The following is a 21532-nucleotide window of genomic DNA, read 5'->3' as shown; positions in this document are numbered from 1 at the left end:
CTTTGTAAAAAAATATTTTTTTCTTTGTTTATTATATACACACAAAAAAACATGTTGATGTTACTTATGTTAAAGAACATGTGTTTGTAACGTTTTACTTCCATGTATTGTTTGGAGGGTGAGTGTGTTAATATACAGTATATTGTTTCTTGCAATTCAGTGTTCACACTTTGCCAATATCACTATGTAAAGAGTGTGCTGTGGGGGAAAAGAGAACGATGTCTTCACTGAAATTCTGGTACCTGAAACCTGCCAAGAATTGTTTGCAAAGCAAATAAAAAAAGGTTGATAAATTATGGGTGGACATTCATTCATTCTTATATTTCCATGTAAAGACTCCAGGTTGTTGTCTGTTTTTAACATTACTGTATAGATGCTCTTGTTATTATGTTATGGCTGTTTACTGACATGATCCCACTGAGGATGAGTGGTCATTAGTCAGATTCTGTCTCTGGCCACAGCTCTTTAAAGGCCATTAATCCTGATTAAAGGCTGCTGCATCTGTGGAGAATCACTGAATCTCTGTCTTAAGCAGCTTAGTGAGGGAAAAACAATTTGTCGTCAGGCTTTGTTGTCTAGGAAGTAAAACCTTACAAAAACAATACATGACTGTATTCAGTAGGTCATGTCTAGCAATCAAAGTGAGGATCATTTCAGTATATCCACTCCTTTTATAAAAGTTGGAGTTACCTGCCAAACTTTAGGACGGAAGAGGAATAATAAGAAGTAACAGAATAAACGCACAGTAGAATAACAAGAGATGCTTGCACTGCAATGCATTTGAGTGAGCACTATAGGGAGTTCAACAGCAGGCACTAATTACATTAGGACCAGGTCTTCTCTATGAAAGCCATCATTTTGGACTGCCATGTTAAATGGACATACCTAACACCTTTTGAGTTGTAATAACAGACGGCTACAACACTGTACCTTTAGTGTAACTATGAGAATTTTGTACATTTTGTACTATTTTTGGAGGTTTGAGAAAAATGTCATAGTTTAGTATGTCGTCCAAAATGTGAAAAAAATGTCATAGTTTAGTATGTGGTCCAAAAAGTCGCCAAAATGTCATAGTTTAGTATGTCGTCCAAAATGTGACAAAAATGTCATAGTTTAGTATGTGGTCCAAAAAGTCGCCAAAATGTCATAGTTTAGTATGTCGTCCAAAATTTGACTAAAATGTCATAGTTAAGTATGTTGTCCAAAATGTGACAAAATGTCATAGTTTAGTATGTCTTCAAAAATTTGACAAAAATGTCATAGTTTAGTATGTCGTCCAAAATTTGACTAAAATATCATAGTTAAGTATGTTGTCCAAAATGTGACAAAAATGTCATAGTTATTCAATTCAATTCAATTCAATTCAATTTTATTTGTATAGCGCCAAATCATAACATACATTATCTCAGGGCACTGTACATAGACAACATCAAAGAGAGCAGAGAACCCCAACAGTTCACACAATGAGCAAGCACTAGGCATCAGTGGAGAGAAAAAACTCCCTCTTAACAGGAAGAAATCTCTGGCAGAACCAGGCTCAGAAATGTGCAGTCATCTGCCTCGACCGGTTGGGGTGAAAGGAAAATCGGGGACAGAGGAGAGGTGGAGGACAGAAAGGGGAGGGGGGAGAGAAAGGACAAGAGGGAGATGAGGTAGAGACAGAAGAGAGAGAGAGACCAGGAGCAGATACACAACAACTGTATCAAGTTACAAGTTAATACAATTAATGATATTGACTTTTTAATTATAGCACAATAATAATGGTGATGATGTGGGTAGCCTCGAAAACTGGATCTTGGTCCCGCAACCTGCATGATGAGAATACAGAGAGAGAGAGAGAGAGGGAAGGAAGGAAATACACAAACTAGGGAGAGAAAGAGACAAGGTTAATGACATATAAAAAGTCAAAATCATATCCTGAGTGTGAGAGAGTGAATGTGCGTGCACCACAGATAAAAAATCCCCCAGCAGTCTAGTTCTATAGCAGCATAACTAAGAGCTGGTCCAGGTTTCCCTGAACCAGCTCTAACTATAAGCTTTATCAAAAAGGAAAGTTTTAAGTTTAACTTTAAATACAGAGAGAGTGTCCGCCCCCCGAACTATCATTGGGAGCTGGTTCCACAGGAGAGGGGCCTGGTAACTAAAGGCTCTGCCTCCCATTCTGCTCTTGCAGACTCTAGGAACCACAAGTAAGCCTGTATTTTGTGACCTAAGTGGTCTATTAGGGCGATAAGGTAAGACTAAGTTTTTCAGGTATGAAGGGGCCTGACCATTAAGTGCTTTGTACGTGAGGAGGAGGATTTTAAATTTAATTCTAAACTGTACAGGGAGCCAGTGTAGAGAAGCTAACACTGGAGTTATATGGTCTCTCTTTCTAGTTCCTGTCAGAACTCGTGCTGCAGCATTTTGAATTAACTGAAGGGTTCTAACAGACTTGTTGGAACATCCTGATAATAAGGAGTTACAGTAATCTAATCTAGATGTAACAAAAGCATGAACTAGTTTTTCAGCATCCCGTAAAGACAGAATGTTTCTAATTTTCTTAATGTTCCGCAGGTGGAAGAAGGCTGTTCTGGAAATTAGTTTAATGTGTGAGTCAAATGACATTTCCTGGTCAAAAGTAACTCCAAGGTTCCTCACAGTGGAACTGGAAGCCAGGGTGATGTCATCTAAAGTGACAATGTGATCGGAAAGTTTTTCTCTGAGGTGTTTAGGGCCGAGTATAATGACCTCAGTTTTTTCTGAGTTTAAAAGTAGAAAGTTACAGGTCATCCAGGACTTAATGTCTCTGAGACATTCCTGGAGTTGAACAACCTGATTTATTTCATCCGGCCTCATTGATAAATAAAGCTGTGTGTCATCTGCATAACAATGAAAATGTATGTTGTGCTTTCTAATAATGTTCCCTAGAGGAAGCATATATAAGGTAAAAAGTATAGGCCCAAGCACTGAGCCTTGTGGAACTCCACAATTAACTTTAGTTTGAAGTGAGGCTTTATCATTAACATGAACAAACTGGAATCTATCAGATAAGTATGATTTAAACCAGCAGAGGGCAGCACCTGTGATACCAAGAGTCTGCTCCAGTCTCTGCAGTAGAATATTATGATCTATGGTGTCAAATGCAGCACTAAGATCCAACAGGACAAGTAAAGAGACTAGACCATTATCAGAAGCCAAGAGAAGATCATTACTAACTTTAACTAGTGCTGTTTCTGTGCTATGGTTTAATCTAAAACCTGACTGAAAATCTTCAAACAGGCCATTAATGCGCAAATATTCACATAGTTGATTAGCAACTACTTTTTCTAAGATTTTAGAAACAAAGGGAAGATTAGATATAGGTCGGTAGTTAGCTAAAATGTCTGGGTCAAGGGTCGCTTTTTTGAGAAGGGGTTTAATAACTGCTATTTTAAACGTTTGGGGCACATATCCAGTTAATAAGGATAGATTAATTTGAGTTAATATAGAGCTGTTAATTAAAGGAAAGACATCTTTAAACAGTTTGGTGGGGATAGGATCTAACTGACAGGTTGATGGCTTAGATGATGAAACTAATGATGTTAATTCAGGGAGATCTATAGGGGAGAAACTGTCTAAATGTGCACCTGGTGCTTCTAAAGCTCTTGTGCTAAAAGATGAGTCAGTCCCAATATGAGGGAGGAGATGATCAATATTTATTCTTATTGATGTTATTTTATTCACAAAAAAGTTCATAAAGTCATCACTGCTCAGTGTTAAAGGAATAGATGGTTCAGTGGAGCTGTGGCTCTGTGTCAGCCTGGCTACAGTGCTGAAAAGAAATCTATGATTATTCTTATTTTCTTCAATTAGAGAAGAATAATAGGCAGCTCTAGCTTTGTGTAGGGCTTTTTTGTAAGCTACAAAACCATCTTTCCAGGCTATATAAAATTCCTCTAGGTTATTGGAACGCCATTTTCTTTCTAATCTACGTAACCCCTGTTTAAGAGCACGAGTATTGGAGTTAAACCATGGTGCTCGTCTCATCTGATTCACCACCTTCTTTTTCAGAGGGGCAACACAATCTAATGTAGTACGCAGTGAGGCCGCTGTACTATCAACAAGGTTATCTATGAGGGCGGGGGTAAAATCACAAACGGTACCTTCAGATGTACTGACATATGGCACCGAGTTAAATAAAGGTTGCACTGTCTCTTTGAATGTATTAATATTATTATCAGACAGGCACCGGCTGTAGCTGTATTTCTTATTTATGTTATTGTAGTTCATTATTGTACAATTAAATGTGAGTAAATAATGATCAGTAAGGAGAGGGTTTTGAGGAACTATGTTTAAGTTATCAATATCAATACCATAAGTTAAAACAAGGTCGAGGGTGTGATTAAGGTAATGAGTTGGTTTATTAACGTGTTGAATAAAACCTATTGATTCCAACAGCGAGTTAAATGCGCAGCTAAGACTATCACGGTCAACATCTACATGGATGTTGAAATCCCCTACAATTATGATTTTATCCGTCTTAAGCACCAACTCAGATAAGAACTCAGAGAACTCTGATAGGAACTCTGAATAAGGAGCAGGTGGACGATAAACTGTGACTATCATAACTGGTTTTTGTGATTTCCAACTAGGATGAGCTAGATTAAGAATAAGGCTTTCAAACGATGAATATCCTAGTTTGGGTTTGGGATTGATTAATAATCTAGTATTAAAAATGGCTGCTACACCTCCTCCTCGGCCTGAGCTTCTAGGAATATGGGTATTAGCATGAGTGGGTGGAGTTGACTCATTTAGACTAACGTAATCTTCTTCATGTAACCAAGTTTCAGTTACACAGAATAAATCAATACAGTTGTCAGAAATGAGATCATTTATTAAAACAGATTTTGAGGAGAGAGACCTAATATTTAATAGTCCACATTTAAAAGTGGTATTATTTGACTCTATTTTATTGTTAGTATTAATCTTTATTAAGTTAGAATGTCTAACTCCTCTTCTGTTTGTTATTGATTTATTTACTTTATTTACTTTAGTTTTTACTTTAGTAGGTCGAGGGACAGACACAGTCTCTATGGGGTTTTTAATTGGTGACTGCTCGTAAAGAAGCACAGAGAAGCATGAAAGACTGCAACTCTGTGTCCTGGTCTCAACTCTGGTTTGTCATGGGTTTCTAATAAAATGCTCTAAGCTGCTAGATAAGAGAGCTGCTCCATCCAAAGTAGGATGGACGCCGTCTCTCTTCATGAGACCAGGTTTCCCCCAGAAGTTTTGCCAGTTATCTAAAAACCCAATGTTGTTTTCTGGACACCACCTCGACAGCCAGCGATTGAATGATGACATGCGGCTATACATGTCATCACTGGTTACATTGGGCAAAGGACCAGAGAAAATTACGTTGTCCGACATAGATTGTGCGTACCTACACACAGACTTAACATTAACTTTCGTGACCTCCGATTGGCGTAATCGGGTGTCATTACTGCCGACGTGAATAATAACTTTACTGAATGTACGTTTATCTGTAGCCAGCAGTTTCAGATAAGATTCTATGTCGCCCGCTCTGGCCCCGGGAAAACACTTGACTGTGGTCGCTGGCGTCGCTATTTTCACGTTCCTCAGGATGGAATCACCAATCACCAGAGTTGGTTTCTCAGTCTGTGTGGTGCTGAGAGGGGAAAACTTGTTTGAGGTGTGAACAGGTTGGTGGTGGACAGGACTCTTAGGCTTAACACTACGCCTCTTACTGCGGACAGTCACCCAGCTGCCCTGTTTGTCTCCCGGCTGCACGGGAGCTGCTGAGGGAGCTAATGCTATGTGGTCCGCACCGACTACTGGGGAGTGGCTAACTGATTTAGCTTCTATGGTGCGGAGCCGAGTTTCTACTTCACTAAGCCTCGCCTCCAACCTAGCCAGCAAGCTACATTTTTTACAAGTACTTTTATCGCTAAAGGAGGCAGAGGAGTAGCTAAACATGTGGCACACAACACAGGAGAGAGAAGGAGAGGGAGAGGGAGAGAGAGAAGCCATCGCTGCTAAGCTAACTTTACGCTAGCAGAGAGAGAAACACCGTACGTGATCTACGTAAACGATAGAGTTTGAACAAAAGTAGTGGGTGAGAATATTAGTCTTAGTACTAGTATTAGTAATAAAAACGAGCGTTTGTTCAGTTAGAACAGTCGATCGTTCCAGTAGATAGAAAACCGCAGAGAGCGCAGAAGGCACACAGCGTAACACCAGTGGAAGCACAGGAAGTGACACAATACGTTACCGCCCCGGCTAGTTATGTATGTTGTCCAAAATTTGACAAAATGTCAGTTAAGTATGTCGTCCGAAATTTTACAAAAATGTCATAGTGTAGTATGTCGTCCAAAATGTGACAAAAATGTCATAGTTTAGTATGTCGTCAAAAATGTGACAAAAATGTCATAGTTTAGTATGTCGTCAAAAATTTGGCAAAAATGTCATAGTTTAGTATGTCGTCCAAAAAGTGACAAAAATGTCATAGTTTAGTATGTCGTCCAAAATTTGACAAAAATGTCATAGTTTAGTATGTCGTCAAAAATGTGACAAAAATGTCATAGTTTAGTATGTCGTCCAAAATTTGACAAAAATGTCATAGTTTAGTATGTCGTCAAAAATGTGACAAAAATGTCATAGTTTAGTATGTCGTCCAAAATTTGACTAAAATGTCATAGTTAAGTATGTTGTCCAAAATGTGACAAAATGTCATAGTTTAGTATGTCTTCAAAAATTTGACAAAAATGTTATAGTTTAGTATGTCGTCCAAAATTTGACTAAAATATCATAGTTAAGTATGTTGTCCAAAATGTGACAAAAATGTCATAGTTTGGTATGTCGTCCAAAAAATCGCCCAAAATGTCATAGTTTAGCATGTCGTCAAAAATGTGACTAAAATGTCATTGTTTAGTATGTCGTCAAAAATTTGGCAAAAATGTCATAGTTTAGTATGTCGTCCAAAAAGTGACAAAAATTTCATAGTATAGTTAGTATGTCGTCCAAAATTTGACAAAAATGTCATAGTTTAGTATGTCGTCAAAAATGTGACAAAAATGTCATAGTTTAGTATGTCGTGCAAAAAGTCGCCAAAATGTCATAGTTTAGTATGTCGTCCAAAATGTGACAAAAATTTCATAGTTTAGTATGTTGTCCAAAATGTGACAAAAATGTCATAGTTCAGTATGTAGTCAGAAATGTGACAAAAATGTCATAGTTTAGTATGTCGTCCAAAATTTGATAAAATGTCATAGTTAAGTATGTCGTCCAAAAAGTCACCAAAATGTCATAGTTTAGTATGTCGTCCAAAATGTGACAAAAATGTCATAGTATAGTATGTCGTCCAAAAAGTCGCGAAAATGTCAGAGAATAGTATGTCGTCCAAAATGTGACAAAAATGTCATAGTTTAGTATGTCGTCCAAAAAGCCACCAAAATGTCATAGTTTAGTATGTCGTCCAAAAAGCCACCAAAATGTCATAGTTAATATGTCGTCCAAAGAGTCGCAAAAATGTCATAGTATAGTATGTCGTCCAAAATGTGACAAAATGTCATAGTTTAGTATGTCGTCCAAAAAGTCACCAAAATGTCATAGTTTAGTATGTCGTCCAAAAAGTCGCGAAAATGTCATAGTATAGTATGTCGTCCAAAATGTGACAAAATGTCATAGTATAGTATGTCGTCCAAAATGTGACAAAATGTCATAGTTTAGTATGTCATCCAAAAAGTCACCAAAATGTCATAGTTTAGTATGTCGTCCAAAATGTGACAAAAATGTCATAGTATAGTATGTCGTCCAAAAAGTCACGAAAATGTCATAGTATAGTATGTCGTCCAAAAAGTCGCGAAAATGTCAGAGAATAGTATGTCGTCCAAAATGTGACAAAATGTCATAGTTTAGTATGTCGTCAAAAATGTGACTAAAATGTCATTGTTTAGTATGTCATAAAAAATTTGACAAAAATGTCATAGTTTAGTATGTCGTCCAAAATGTGACAAAAAGTCATAGGTTAGTAAGTCGTCCAAAAAGTCGCGAAAATGTCAGAGAATAGTATGTCGTCCAAAATGTGACAAAATGTCATAGTTTAGTATGTCGTCAAAAATGTGACTAAAATGTCATTGTTTAGTATGTCATAAAAAATTTGACAAAAATGTCATAGTTTAGCATGTTGTCCAAAAAGTGACAAAAATGTCATAGTTTAGTATGTCGTCCAAAATTTGACAAAAATGTCATAGTTTAGTATGTCGTCCAAAATGTGACAAAAATGTCATAGTTTAGTATGTCGTCCAAAAAGTCACCAAAATGTCATAGTTTAGTATGTCGTCCAAAAAGTCGCGAAAATGTCATAGTATAGTATGTCGTCCAAAATGTGACAAAATGTCATAGTATAGTATGTCGTCCAAAATGTGACAAAATGTCATAGTTTAGTATGTCATCCAAAAAGTCACCAAAATGTCATAGTTTAGTATGTCGTCCAAAATGTGACAAAAATGTCATAGTATAGTATGTCGTCCAAAATTTGATAAAATGTCATAGTTAAGTATGTCGTCCAAAAAGTCACCAAAATGTCATAGTTTAGTATGTCGTCCAAAATGTGACAAAAATGTCATAGTATAGTATGTCGTCCAAAAAGTCGCGAAAATGTCAGAGAATAGTATGTCGTCCAAAATGTGACAAAATGTCATAGTTTAGTATGTCGTCAAAAATGTGACTAAAATGTCATTGTTTAGTATGTCATAAAAAATTTGACAAAAATGTCATAGTTTAGCATGTTGTCCAAAAAGTGACAAAAATGTCATAGTTTAGTATGTCGTCCAAAATTGGACAAAAATGTCATAGTTTAGTATGTCGTCCAAAATGTGACAAAAAAGTCATAGGTTAGTATGTTGTCCAAAATATGACAAAAAATGTCATAGGTTACTATGTCGTCCAAAATGTGACAAAAAAGTCAGAGGTTAGTATATCGTCCATAATGTGACAAAAAAGTCAAAGTACACTGTGGCCCCAGAAAAAGACCTTAAGGAGTGGCTTAGTTGATAAGACACTGGCCTTCTAAACCAGAGATTGTGGGTACAAGTCCCGTGTGAGGTGAACTACGTTTACTCTTAGTACTTCCTATAGCGTTAGTATTTCACCCAAAGAAGTCATAGTTTAGTACATCGTCCAAAATGTGGAAAAAAGTCATAGGTTAGTATGTATGACAAAAATGTCATACTTTAGTATGTCATCCAAAACATGACAGAAATGTCATACTTTAGTATGTCGTCCAAAATGTGAAAAAAAAGTCATACATTAATATGTGGTCCAAAATGTGACAAAAATGTCATAGGTTAGTATGTCGTCCAAAATGTGACAAAAAGTCATAGGTTAGTAAGTCGTCCAAAATGTGACAAAAAAGTCATAGGTTAGTATGTCGTCCAAAATGTGACAAAAATGTCATAGTTTAGTATGTCGTCCAAAATGTGACAAAATGTCATAGTTTAGTATGTCGTCCAAAATGTGACAAAAATGTCATAGTTTAGTATGTAGTCAAAAATGTGACAAAAATGTCATAGTATAGTATGTCGTCCAAAAAGTCGCGAAAATGTCATAGTATAGTATGTCGTCCAAAATGTGACAAAATGTCATAGTTTAGTTTGTCGTCCAAAAAGTCGCCAAAATGTCATAGTTTAGTATGTCGTCCAAAATGTGACAAAATGTCATAGGTTAGTATGTCTTCCAAAATGTGACAAAAAAGTCATAGGTTAGTATGTTGTCCAAAATATGACAAAAAAGTCATACATTAGTATGTCGTCCAAAATGTGACAAAAAAGTCATAGTTTAGTATGTCATCCAAAAAGTCGTCAAAATGTCATAGTTTAGTATGTCGTCCAAAATGTGACAAAAATGTCATAGTTTAGTATGTCGTCCAAAATTTGACAAAAATGTCATAGTTTAGTATGTCGTCCAAAATTTGACAAAAATGTCATAGTATAGTATGTCGTAAAAAAATTGACAAAAATGTCATAGTTTAGTATGTCGTCCAAAATGTGACAAAATGTCATAGTTTAGTATGTCGTCAAAAATGTGACAAAATTTCATAGTTTAGTATGTCGTCCAAAATTTGACTAAAATATCATAGTTAAGTATGTCGTCCAAAATGTGACAAAATGTCATAGTTTAGTATGTCGTCCAAAATGTGACAAAATGTCATAGTTTAGTATGTCGTCCAAAAAGTCTCGAAAATGTCATAGTATAGTATGTTGTCCAAAATGTGACAAAATGTCATAGTTTAGTATGTCGTCGAAAAAGTCGCCAAAATGTCATAGTTTAGTATGTCGTCCAAAATGTGACAAAATGTCATAGTTTAGTATGTCGTCAAAAATGTGACAAAATTTCATAGTTTAGTATGTCGTCCAAAATTTGACTAAAATATCATAGTTAAGTATGTCGTCCAAAATGTGACAAAATGTCATAGTTTAGTATGTCGTCAAAAATGTGACAAAATTTCATAGTTTAGTATGTCGTCCAAAATGTGACAAAATTTCATAGTTTAGTATGTCGTCCAAAAAGTCACCAAAATGTCATAGTTTAGTATGTCGTCCAAAATGTGACAAAAATGTCATAGTATAGTATGTCGTCCAAAAAGTCGCGAAAATGTCAGAGAATAGTATGTCGTCCAAAATGTGACAAAAATGTCATAGGTTAGTATGTAGTCCAAAACGGACAAAAAAGTCATAGGTTAGTATGTCTTCCAAAATGTGACAAAAAAGTCATAGGTTAGTATGTTGTCCAAAATATGACAAAAAAGTCATACATTAGTATGTCGTCCAAAATGTGACAAAAAAGTCATAGGTTAGTATGTCTTCCAAAATGTGACAAAAAAGTCATAGGTTAGTATGTCATCAGAAATGTGACAAAAACGTCATACATTAGTATGTCATCCAAAATGTGACAAAAAGTCATAGGTTAGTATGTCTTCCAAAATGTGACAAAAAAGTCATAGGTTAGTATGTCATCAGAAATGTGACAAAAAAGTCATACTTTAGTATGCCGTCCAAAATGTGACAAAAAAGTCATAGGTTAGTACGTCTTCCAAAATGTGACAAAAAAGTCATACATTAGTATGTCGTCCTAAATGTGACAAAAAAGTAATACATTAGTATGTCGTCCAAAATGTGAAAAGAATGTCATAGGTTAGTATGTCGTCCAAAAAGTCGCCAAAATGTCATAGTTTAGTATGTCGTCCAAAATGTGACAAAATGTCATAGGTTAGTATGTCTTCCAAAATGTGACAAAAAAGTCATAGGTTAGTATGTTGTCCAAAATATGACAAAAAAGTCATACATTAGTATGTCGTCCAAAATGTGACAAAAAAGTCATAGTTTAGTATGTCATCCAAAAAGTCGTCAAAATGTCATAGTTTAGTATGTCGTCCAAAATGTGACAAAAATGTCATAGTTTAGTATGTCGTCCAAAATTTGACAAAAATGTCATAGGTTAGTATGTCGTCCAAAATGTGACAAAAATGTCATAGGTTAGTACGTAGTCCAAAACGGACAAAAAAGTCATAGGTTAGTATGTCTTCCAAAATGTGACAAAAAAGTCATAGGTTAGTATGTTGTCCAAAATATGACAAAAAAGTCATACATTAGTATGTCGTCCAAAATGTGACAAAAAAGTCATAGTTTAGTATGTCATCCAAAAAGTCGTCAAAATGTCATAGTTTAGTATGTCGTCCAAAATGTGACAAAAATGTCATAGTTTAGTATGTCGTCCAAAAAGTCTCGAAAATGTCATAGTATAGTATGTCGTCCAAAATGTGACAAAATGTCATAGTTTAGTATGTCGTCCAAAAAGTCGCCAAAATGTCATAGTTTAGTATGTCGTCAAAAATGTGACAAAATGTCATAGTTTAGTATGTCGTCAAAAATGTGACAAAATTTCATAGTTTAGTATGTCGTCCAAAATTTGACTAAAATATCATAGTTAAGTATGTCGTCCAAAATGTGACAAAATGTCATAGTTTAGTATGTCGTCCAAAATGTGACAAAATGTCATAGTTTAGTATGTCGTCCAAAAAGTCTCGAAAATGTCATAGTATAGTATGTCGTCCAAAATGTGACAAAATGTCATAGTTTAGTATGTCGTCCAAAAAGTCGCCAAAATGTCATAGTTTAGTATGTCGTCCAAAATGTGACAAAATGTCATAGTTTAGTATGTCGTCAAAAATGTGACAAAATTTCATAGGTTAGTATGTCGTTGAAAATTTGACTAAAATATCATAGTTAAGTATGTCGTCCAAAATGTGACAAAATGTCATAGTTTAGTATGTCGTCCAAAATTTGACAGAAATGTCATAGTTTAGTATGTCGTCCAAAATTTGACAAAAATGTCATAGTATAGTATGTCGTAAAAAAATTGACAAAAATGTCATAGTTGAGTATGTCGTCCAAAATGTGACAAAAAGTCATAGGTTAGTATGTCGTCCAATATGTGACAAAAATGTCATAGGTTAGTATGTAGTCCAAAACGGACAAAAAAGTCATAGGTTAGTATGTCTTCCAAAATGTGACAAAAAAGTCATAGGTTAGTATGTCTTCCAAAATGTGACAAAAAAGTCATAGGTAAGTATGTTGTCCAAAATGTGACAAAAAATGTCATAGGTTAGTATGTCGTCCAAAATGTGAAAAAAAAGTCATAGGTTAGTATGTCTTCCAAAATGTGACAAAAAAGTCATAGGTTAGTATGTCTTCCAAAATGTGACAAAAAAGTCATAGGTTAGTATGTCTTCCAAAATGTGACAAAAAAGTCATAGTTTAGTATGTTGTCCAAAATATGACAAAAAAGTCATACATTAGTATGTAGTCCAAAATGTGAAAAAAAAGTCATACTTTAGTATGTCGTCCAAAATGTGAAAAAAAAGTCATACTTTAGTATATCGTCCAAAATGTCACAAAAAAGTCATACATTAGTATGTAGTCCAAAATATGACAAAGAAGTCATAGGTTAGTATGTCATCAGAAATGTGACAAAAACGTCATACATTAGTATGTCATCCAAAATGTGACAAAAAAGTCATAGGTTAGTATGTCTTCCAAAATGTGACAAAAAAGTCATAGGTTAGTATGTCGTCAGAAATGTGAAAAAAAAGTCATACTTTAGTATATCGTCCAAAATGTCACAAAAAAGTCATACATTAGTATGTAGTCCAAAATATGACAAAGAAGTCATAGGTTAGTATGTCATCAGAAATGTGACAAAAACGTCATACATTAGTATGTCATCCAAAATGTGACAAAAAAGTCATACATTAGTATGTCGTCCTAAATGTGACAAAAAAGTAATACATTAGTATGTCGTCCAAAATGTGAAAAGAATGTCATAGGTTAGTATGTTGTCCAAAATGTGACAAAAATGTCATTGTTTAGTATGTCGTCAAAAATTTGACAAAAATTTCATCGTTTAGCATGTTGTCCAAAAAGTGACAAAAATGTCATAGTTTAGTATGTCTTCCAAAATTTGACTAAAATGTCATAGTTAAGTATGTCGTCCAAAATGTGACAAAAATGTTATTTCAGTATGTCGTCCAAAATTTGATAAAATGTCATAGTTTAATATGTCGTCCAAAAAGTGACAAAAATGTCATTGTTTAGTATGTCGTCAAAAATTTGACAAAAATGTCATAGTTTAGTATGTCGTCCAAAATGTGACAAAATGTCATAGTTTAGTATGTCGTCCAAAAAGTCGTCAAAATGTCATAGTTTAGTATGTCATCTACAAGTCACCAAAATGTCATAGTTTGGTATGTCGTCCATAATCCTATATCAAAATGTGCAGTTTGAGGATAATGTATGTAATGTATGTTTCATGTTCTGAAATGCTAAAATAATTATAACAATATTTCCACTGACCAGTGCAGTTTAAGTCTACACACTCCCCCTCCACATTAATATAACATTTCATGTTTAAGACAACAGCATGTTTTATGAGGTCACTGTAACTTTGACCTTTGGCTTCCCCAAACTATGTACTTGAGTGTAAGTGAAAATCTATGCCAGGGGGCTCAGTGACCTTCAACCTCTAAAATCTATTCAGTTCATCTCTGAATCTAACTCAATGTTTGAGAAGAAATTCCCTCAAAACGTTTTTGATATTTAGTGTTCAAGACCTGTATGAGCCTTTTATATTATATTTATATATTTTTGTCATGTACTGTTTACTTTTACTCCGCTCAGTCACAGCGACTCTGATCAACCCCTCATTTAAAATCCCATGTAAAATAAGAATACATTGTAATACAGGATTTAATGTTGGCCCAATGTAGAACAGATTTTTATAAACCTTTTTTAATAAATTTTTATATAAACTGACCATGTCTCACATGTAAAACATCAACCTTAAACTAAAAAGAACCCCTGTTTATCTGTAGTACAATACTCATCTGTGAAAGTGGGTGAGGTAGTCAAGCATGTTCCTTGAATCAAGATACTTGCAGGGAAATTGAGCTTTTGTCAAGAGTTTTATTGTAAACGCTTCTTAAACTGAAAGTAAAACAATGACAAACTGAACCAAATACTCTTCAATAAATACCCAACACGGATGTTTTTTTGGCATGACAACTTAACTGAAGTCAAAAGAAAGTAAGAACCACAGCATCAGAAGGCATAATACTGTTTTTACCAGGCTGTAGTAACTGGCTGTGGTTCATTTACGTAGCACCACCTAGTGGTAACCACTGAAATGTTTGTCACAACCTCCCGATGAATGAGAGCAGCTCAGTACAATTCAAAGTTCACAGGCTTCTTAAAGACAGCAATGTGTGCTTTGCTCCCGCTTTGCAGGAAACTTCACACCGACTCCACGAACAGCTCGACTGATCACGTGACACAAAGGCTTGTTGTTTTCTTTCATTAGCAGAAGAGAGGAGTTCAAAAAGTATTATATCAAACATAAAGTAAAGGTCAAAAGAAAAACACAAGAGTGATGAAGGAGTAGAAAGTGCACAGGTGATGTGATGTGGATGAGAGGGTGAGTGTCATGGGACTGACGGAGCATCACAGGCTCTGGCAGCACTGGAGTTTGTTGCCCTTCTGCCCATCAGTGGTCGGTGGGACACTTATGTCCACCACGTTATTGCCCGGAGACTCGTCGTGTGCTGACCTGTCTGCTATTTGCTTCTGTGACACAATGCGGTAGATTTCTGCAGATGGAAACAAATAAATAAATAAATAAATAAATAAACAGTGCATTTATTTAAAACTACAGTGGATTTTTGTTGCTGCTGATATTTTATTCTGCCTCTGTTCTGTCAAACAGGCTCCGTCAAGCTATCAGACCTGACTGAGGGAGCGATTGCATGTATACACCAGAAGCACAGAGGCAGGTGGAAGTGAGAAGTGTTTCTGTCAAATCTGTCAAAGTGAGCAGTCAAATTGACTTCTAAAACTTTTCATAGGCGCTTCTGTGTTCCTGTTTTAGCAGCACATTAATACCGTGCATCTTTTTTAGGAAAGAGACACGATATTAGTACACAACACGCTACAAAAAAAAAGAAAACTCATAAATAACCTGATATAATAATGTAATATATGATAAATACTGTGGCTTTACGTACCTGTTAAAATGCTCTTAAAGGCTTCTTCTACGTTTGTAGAGTCCAACGCTGATGTCTCAATGAATGACAGAGTGTTCTTTTCTAAGTGGAAGAAAAGGAGGAGATACTGTAAACATGCACTGAATCGGATATAGGGATGACACAATACCACTTTTTTGTGTCCAATACTGATACCAATATCACAAAATGAAATATCTGCCGATACCAATATCAGTCCAATACAGTCATTTTAGACCTTTTAAACTATGCAGCTGTTAACAACACATTTCAAGATATTTTAAAGACATAATTGTTAAACTGTGTAACAAATATTCTTGCAAGAATATAAAAAATGTTCTGTCCGATATCCGATCCATGGATTTTGACCAGTATGGGACTGATACTTATACTATTGATATCATAGCGGCTCATTCCTTATTGGATATCAGACAAAATCCTATTTATCGCATATTTCAATCTGCACGGAATGTAAATATGTAAAAAAATAAAAAATCTGTAACAGCCTTTTAGCCGAGTCATGTTGTTTTTCTTCTTCTTTATGGGAGAAGAATATTTGTTACACAGTTGGAGAATTATGTCTTTGAAGTAGAAATGACTCAAATGTGTTGTAAACAGCTTCATAGTTTAGTCTCGGACTGATATCGGTAGATACTCAAGTATCACAAGATATCAGACACGCAAAAGTGTTAAAGTGGTGGCTTCGTTACCTCGGCGCCTGGTGTTATTTACCTGAGAAGGCCCGAGCCTCGTCAGTGGGCACGGCTCTGAGGTGTCTGAGGTCGCTCTTGTTTCCAACCAGCATGATAACAATGTTGTTATCAGCGTGGTCCCTCAGCTCCTTCAGCCAGCGTTCAACATTCTCATATGTCAGATGTTTGGCGATGTCGTAAACCAGGAGAGCGCCGACTGCTCCACGGTAATACCTGGTTACAACAGGAAACTAGATGAGTACATCAACACATTAACATTCATTGTATATTATGAATAAATAAAGAAGACAAGCTCACGCTGAGGTGATTGCTCTGTAGCGTTCCTGTCCAGCCGTGTCCCAAATCTGAGCCTTTATCATTTTGCCGTCCACCTGGATGCTGCGAGTGGCAAACTCCACCCCGATGGTGCTCTTGCTCTCCAGGTTGAACTCATTTCTTGTGAAACGGGACAGCAGGTTACTCTTCCCCACTCCGGAATCTCCAATTAGTACAACTGCAACAACATGCACACAAAGACATTTAACCCAAACCTTTGAAAACACATTCAAGGAAAATGTGACCGTCGGACTTCGTGGCATATTTATTTTATTTACTATTCTACCCATCTTTGTAACTGCTAGTCGTGAAAGACGAGCTAGACTGTTCAATGGATGCTACAATGATACTAGTATCCTAATTATAATTTAACAATAACAATAAACCTAATAGAGAGGAATTTATTTTATATCAATTCAATGAGACTACACTGCGTTCCAAATTATTATGCAAATTGTATAAAGATTATTTCACAGTTCACATCCAAACAGCAGCTCTGGGAGGCTATACTGACATTCTGCAAAGAAATTCAAGCAGAAACTCTCCAAAAACTCATAAGTTCAATGGATGCAAGAATTGTGAAGCTGCTATCAAATAAGGGGTCCTATGTTATATTGTAACTTGACCTGTTAAGATGTTTTTGATTGAAATAGCTTTTGATTTCAATAAATATGACCTAAAGCTGCAAATTCAACAAATGACTATTTTCAGTTCTTTACAACCTATAAAATGTTTTGGAACTCTGTTGTGCATGATAATTTGGAACAGTGCATTTTAAGTTTTTTATTTTTGAAAAAAAAACCTGTTATCATTGGAAGGTTTGTTCAATAACATTCAAATTATACTCTAACGGTTAATGACTTGAAAATAATGCTATTGTCATTTCGACTATTTAGAAAAATTAGAGAAAAATATCACTTGCATAATAATTTGGAACTTTTTGTGTCCGATACCAATACCATGATGTACCAATACAGTCATTTAACATCTTTTAAACTACTAAACAACACTTAAATAATACTGGTTTATTTGCTTCATATAACAAAGATAACGCATTAACAATTAATCATTCTGCTTTGGGGACAAAATAATTTGAGACATTTGAGGACACCATCAGTTCTATGTTAGGGAAAAACTGATCGACACAATTTATTAATTATTCCAGAAAATAATTGGCAGATTAATCAGTTGCAGTCCTACTCTTGTGTTTATCAGTCAAACTAACGATGGTGGAAAATTATGTTTAATGGAAATAATAACATTTATGCAATAGTTAGACCAGTTACAATCAGACCATAAGACGCCACAACCATCCTCTGCTACTGCAGCAGGTAATTATGGCCTTTTTTTTAAGAAATAAAATTGTATATTAATACATGTACTACATTTAACTAAGTGGATGATTTTAAGAATTCAAAACAGTGATGATACAATGTGACAGAGGAGGTCACCATGTGACAGAGGAGTCAGGTTACCATTGAGTCTGCAGTGAAAGTGCTGACTTGTTTTACTTTATCTACCATCTTAGCAGACTTCACCCTGTTGGGACTGGAGTCACACAGGGAGACGCTGCCAAAAACCGGCTCACACTGAAGCTCTGACTCAACACTTTCTCAAGGCCTCTCTTGTCATTGTGTTGAGTTTCCAGCAGCAGCACTAAGGCCTGAATACTATAATTATTACTTACTTTACTTAATACTATATTTACAGCACAGATAATATGGTCTCCTCAAGTCTTACACATGTAAGAAAAATGTATTGTTTTAGTTATTTGACATTCATTGCAACACTTTTCTGTTTCCTAAATCGAATGCCACTAAAGAGTTTTAAACAGGGCAACCATATTTATGGATAAGAGATCTTTGAAGGGTCACACAGCTTTAAAACAATATTGAGTTTAAACAGACAGAAGAAAAAAAGAACATTATCATGCATAACAATAGTAAGACTGTCGACAGTAACAAATGGAGGCCCCCTTTTCGTTCACACTTCCAATTCCCAAGCATGTAAAGGAACTCCAGTGGCCTTCACATATCAGAAAGGCTATTGCTTTTCGTCATGCCAGTTCTAAGCTTGTGCTGAAAAAATTAAGTATATAGTCTTGTTCTAAATGCTATAAAGACCAAACTATTTTAAAGTGATAGCACACTCAGGGGCACCTTAGCCCTTGACCTGTCCTGAGATTTCAACCAGCAACCCCCCAATTACAGGTAATATATTTTATTTCTGCCAATGCACACTTCTAAATGTTACAACAATACATGTAACACAATATAACAGTAAACCTTAAATGAATGTCATGTGATTTACAGTAATAGTGGAGTACTTTGACATAATAAAACAATAACATTATTCTTATTCAGGAGAAATGCCTCTATACCAGAGTCAGCAGCCTGTTATCAGGAAAGGTCCACGTGGATGACGGTGGCACATCGGGTCAGTAACGTGACTGCTACACACTCAGAGACCACTTTATTATGTACACCTGTTCAACTTCACGGTAATGCAGATACGAGCTATAACGTCATGGGAGCAACTCAATGCTTTTGGGCATACAATCCTAATCCTAGCACGAACAACCACGTCAGTTTAAACTTCAGTAGCTTGTGTTGACAGTGACTATATGACTACAATGAATTGAGTTGCTGAAATGTGATTGGCTGATTAAATATCTATGCTAACAAGCTGTTGAACAAGTGTACCTAATTAAGTGGATTTACATCAGATTATACAGAGGCCTGTTTACAGGTAGACCACTGTCGGGGGTCATGTTTGGTCATTAAGGTTGAAAGCGTAGTTAAAAGTTGAGTAAAGGCACGTTTAATTTGCTTTATTCAAATCTAATCGCCCACTCGTTACACTGACCACTGCTCTCGCCGTACCTTCGCCCTACTTAAAACGTGGTTAGTTCAACGCAAATAAAAGCAGTAGCTACCCCAAATAAAAGTAAACGTGTCTATAATTATGAAAGGGGAGTATGAAAAGTTGCACTTTCTTATCTGCTAGCTGTAATTAGCTGTCACAGCTAGCTGATACTACGCTGAAGTTGACACAGCTACCGTTAGCATGCTAGTCTGAGTTTGCCACCCAGATGTCATCAAACAGCGTTTATTCACAGTTTATGTTTCTTACCTTTGAACAAGAAATCGTACTCGTCGTCTCTGTTGCCCATGGTCGGATAAAATCACCTGTGTGAGAGTCTGTGGTGACAAGAGAGAAATAAAATAAAATAAAAATACAGCCTCCCTATTCTGCTCAGGGAGTTGTGCCAAGATGACAGGAGGAGACAATGCGCATATTGCGTAGGAAAAGCAGAGCAGCTGAGATTCAGAATTACGACAACGCCACACTGTCACGTGACTCGATTCCAATTCCAGCAGGCGTCACATGACAGCCCAACCACCAAAGTACGGAAGAGGATTAGGGCCACATGTGCAATGTCTGAGGGAAACAAAATTAAAATAAAAGTCTGACATCAAGAATTCTGACGTTAATCTCAGAACTCAGGCTGGATTATACCCCCTCTTTCATACCTAAGGCAATCAAAGCCTGTTTGAAATAATGATCAGAAGAAGAATTGTTAAAATACGCATTTTTTGTGATTGCTGTACTCTCTTTATGTTTTGTACCGAAGTGTCTGCTAGTGCTGTTTATAGTCTTGTTTATCTCAAGATGTGCAAATACTGTACAATGCTTAAACAAGTTTGAATAAATAAAAATATAAGAATCATGGATCAAGTCAACATTAATGCAAAACAAATAACACAACCCTAAATTAATCAGTATGATAGAAAAATAAAACATAAATGCAAGTAACCTACACAATATACAAAGAAAAATAACATTTCATTATAACGCAATAGTGAGCCGCATGTAATCAATTTGGGGGCCGCAAACGGCCTATGGGCCGCCAGTTTGACAAGAAATGCCCTCACAAAACCTGCAGAGGGCACCATCATCCCTCCTTCTCACAATACTCACAAAACTTGAAACATGAACAATGAAAAGCATCTGACATGCTCTGTGTTCTAAGGGTTAATGAAGAGAGGGTTCGTTTTTTTCTCTGGAAATTATTTTGAATATAATTAATGTGGCTCTGTATATAATTAGTGTGGCTCTTTTTTCAATACATGTACAGTTGCTGCAGAGCCAGTTCTCAGCATAGACCATAGGCAGTCACCTAGGACACCATCTACTGGAAGGTTGCTGTATGACCACAAAGAAGAAATGTACATACATATATATATATATATATATACATATATATGTATATATATATATACAGTATATATATATGTGTGTGTGTATATACACACATATATACAGTATATAAATAAAAATCTGCCCATCGGTGCCTTAATTCACTTAACAAATTAACATATCTAATAATTTAATAATAAGATAGAAAAAGGACAAAGAGACGGTGTATGAATGTTTCATGAATTTGATTACATTTTATATTATTTATGACAATGCACACTATATTTTCCTTTTTTGCAAATGTTGCTTGCAGTGTCCATACTTGTGTCCACTGCATAGTATAGTGTTTTATTACTTGTTTATTAATGGTTCATAGAAATATGTTATAGAAAGCCATGCAGACTCTAATCAGAGAGGAGCTTTGATGCACCAAAATCAAAAAAAATCCAAGCTGAATACAGTCACTGGGCTTCACAAATAAAAAACATTGGCATATACGGTACTTCAGACAAGAGCACATGACTCATGACAATGACACATGGCTGACGTCAACTGACAGGTACAGATGTGGTGATTGTGCCAGCTGTAATTATACAATTAATATGAAATCTTTTTTGGGAATTAACCAGCGTTAAGTCAGCGTGTTCCTGTGGACTAGTATGAGTCAAACCTTAAACAACAAATCTCTGAGCTCAATGCAATCTGTACAGGTAAC

General features: G+C 35.8%; 1 protein-coding gene across 1 annotated transcript; it reads right to left on the bottom strand.

Annotated features, from left to right (window-relative positions):
* Positions 1–14478: 14478 nt before the first annotated feature.
* On the bottom strand, positions 14479–19969 carry LOC131465080 (ras-related protein Rab-11B-like). The gene is made up of 5 exons (XM_058637402.1): positions 19750–19969; positions 16600–16795; positions 16322–16515; positions 15593–15673; positions 14479–15178 (listed from the first exon to the last, which is right to left on the bottom strand). Exons 1-5 carry the CDS (start codon positions 19787–19789, stop codon positions 15033–15035), a joined length of 657 nt encoding a protein of 218 aa, XP_058493385.1. The 5' UTR covers positions 19790–19969; the 3' UTR covers positions 14479–15032.
* Positions 19970–21532: the final 1563 nt, after the last annotated feature.

This window comes from Solea solea, chromosome 9, assembly GCF_958295425.1.
Source record: "Solea solea chromosome 9, fSolSol10.1, whole genome shotgun sequence".
Lineage (NCBI taxonomy): Eukaryota > Metazoa > Chordata > Actinopteri > Pleuronectiformes > Soleidae > Solea > Solea solea.
This window is presented reverse-complemented; position numbering and strand designations above follow the sequence as displayed.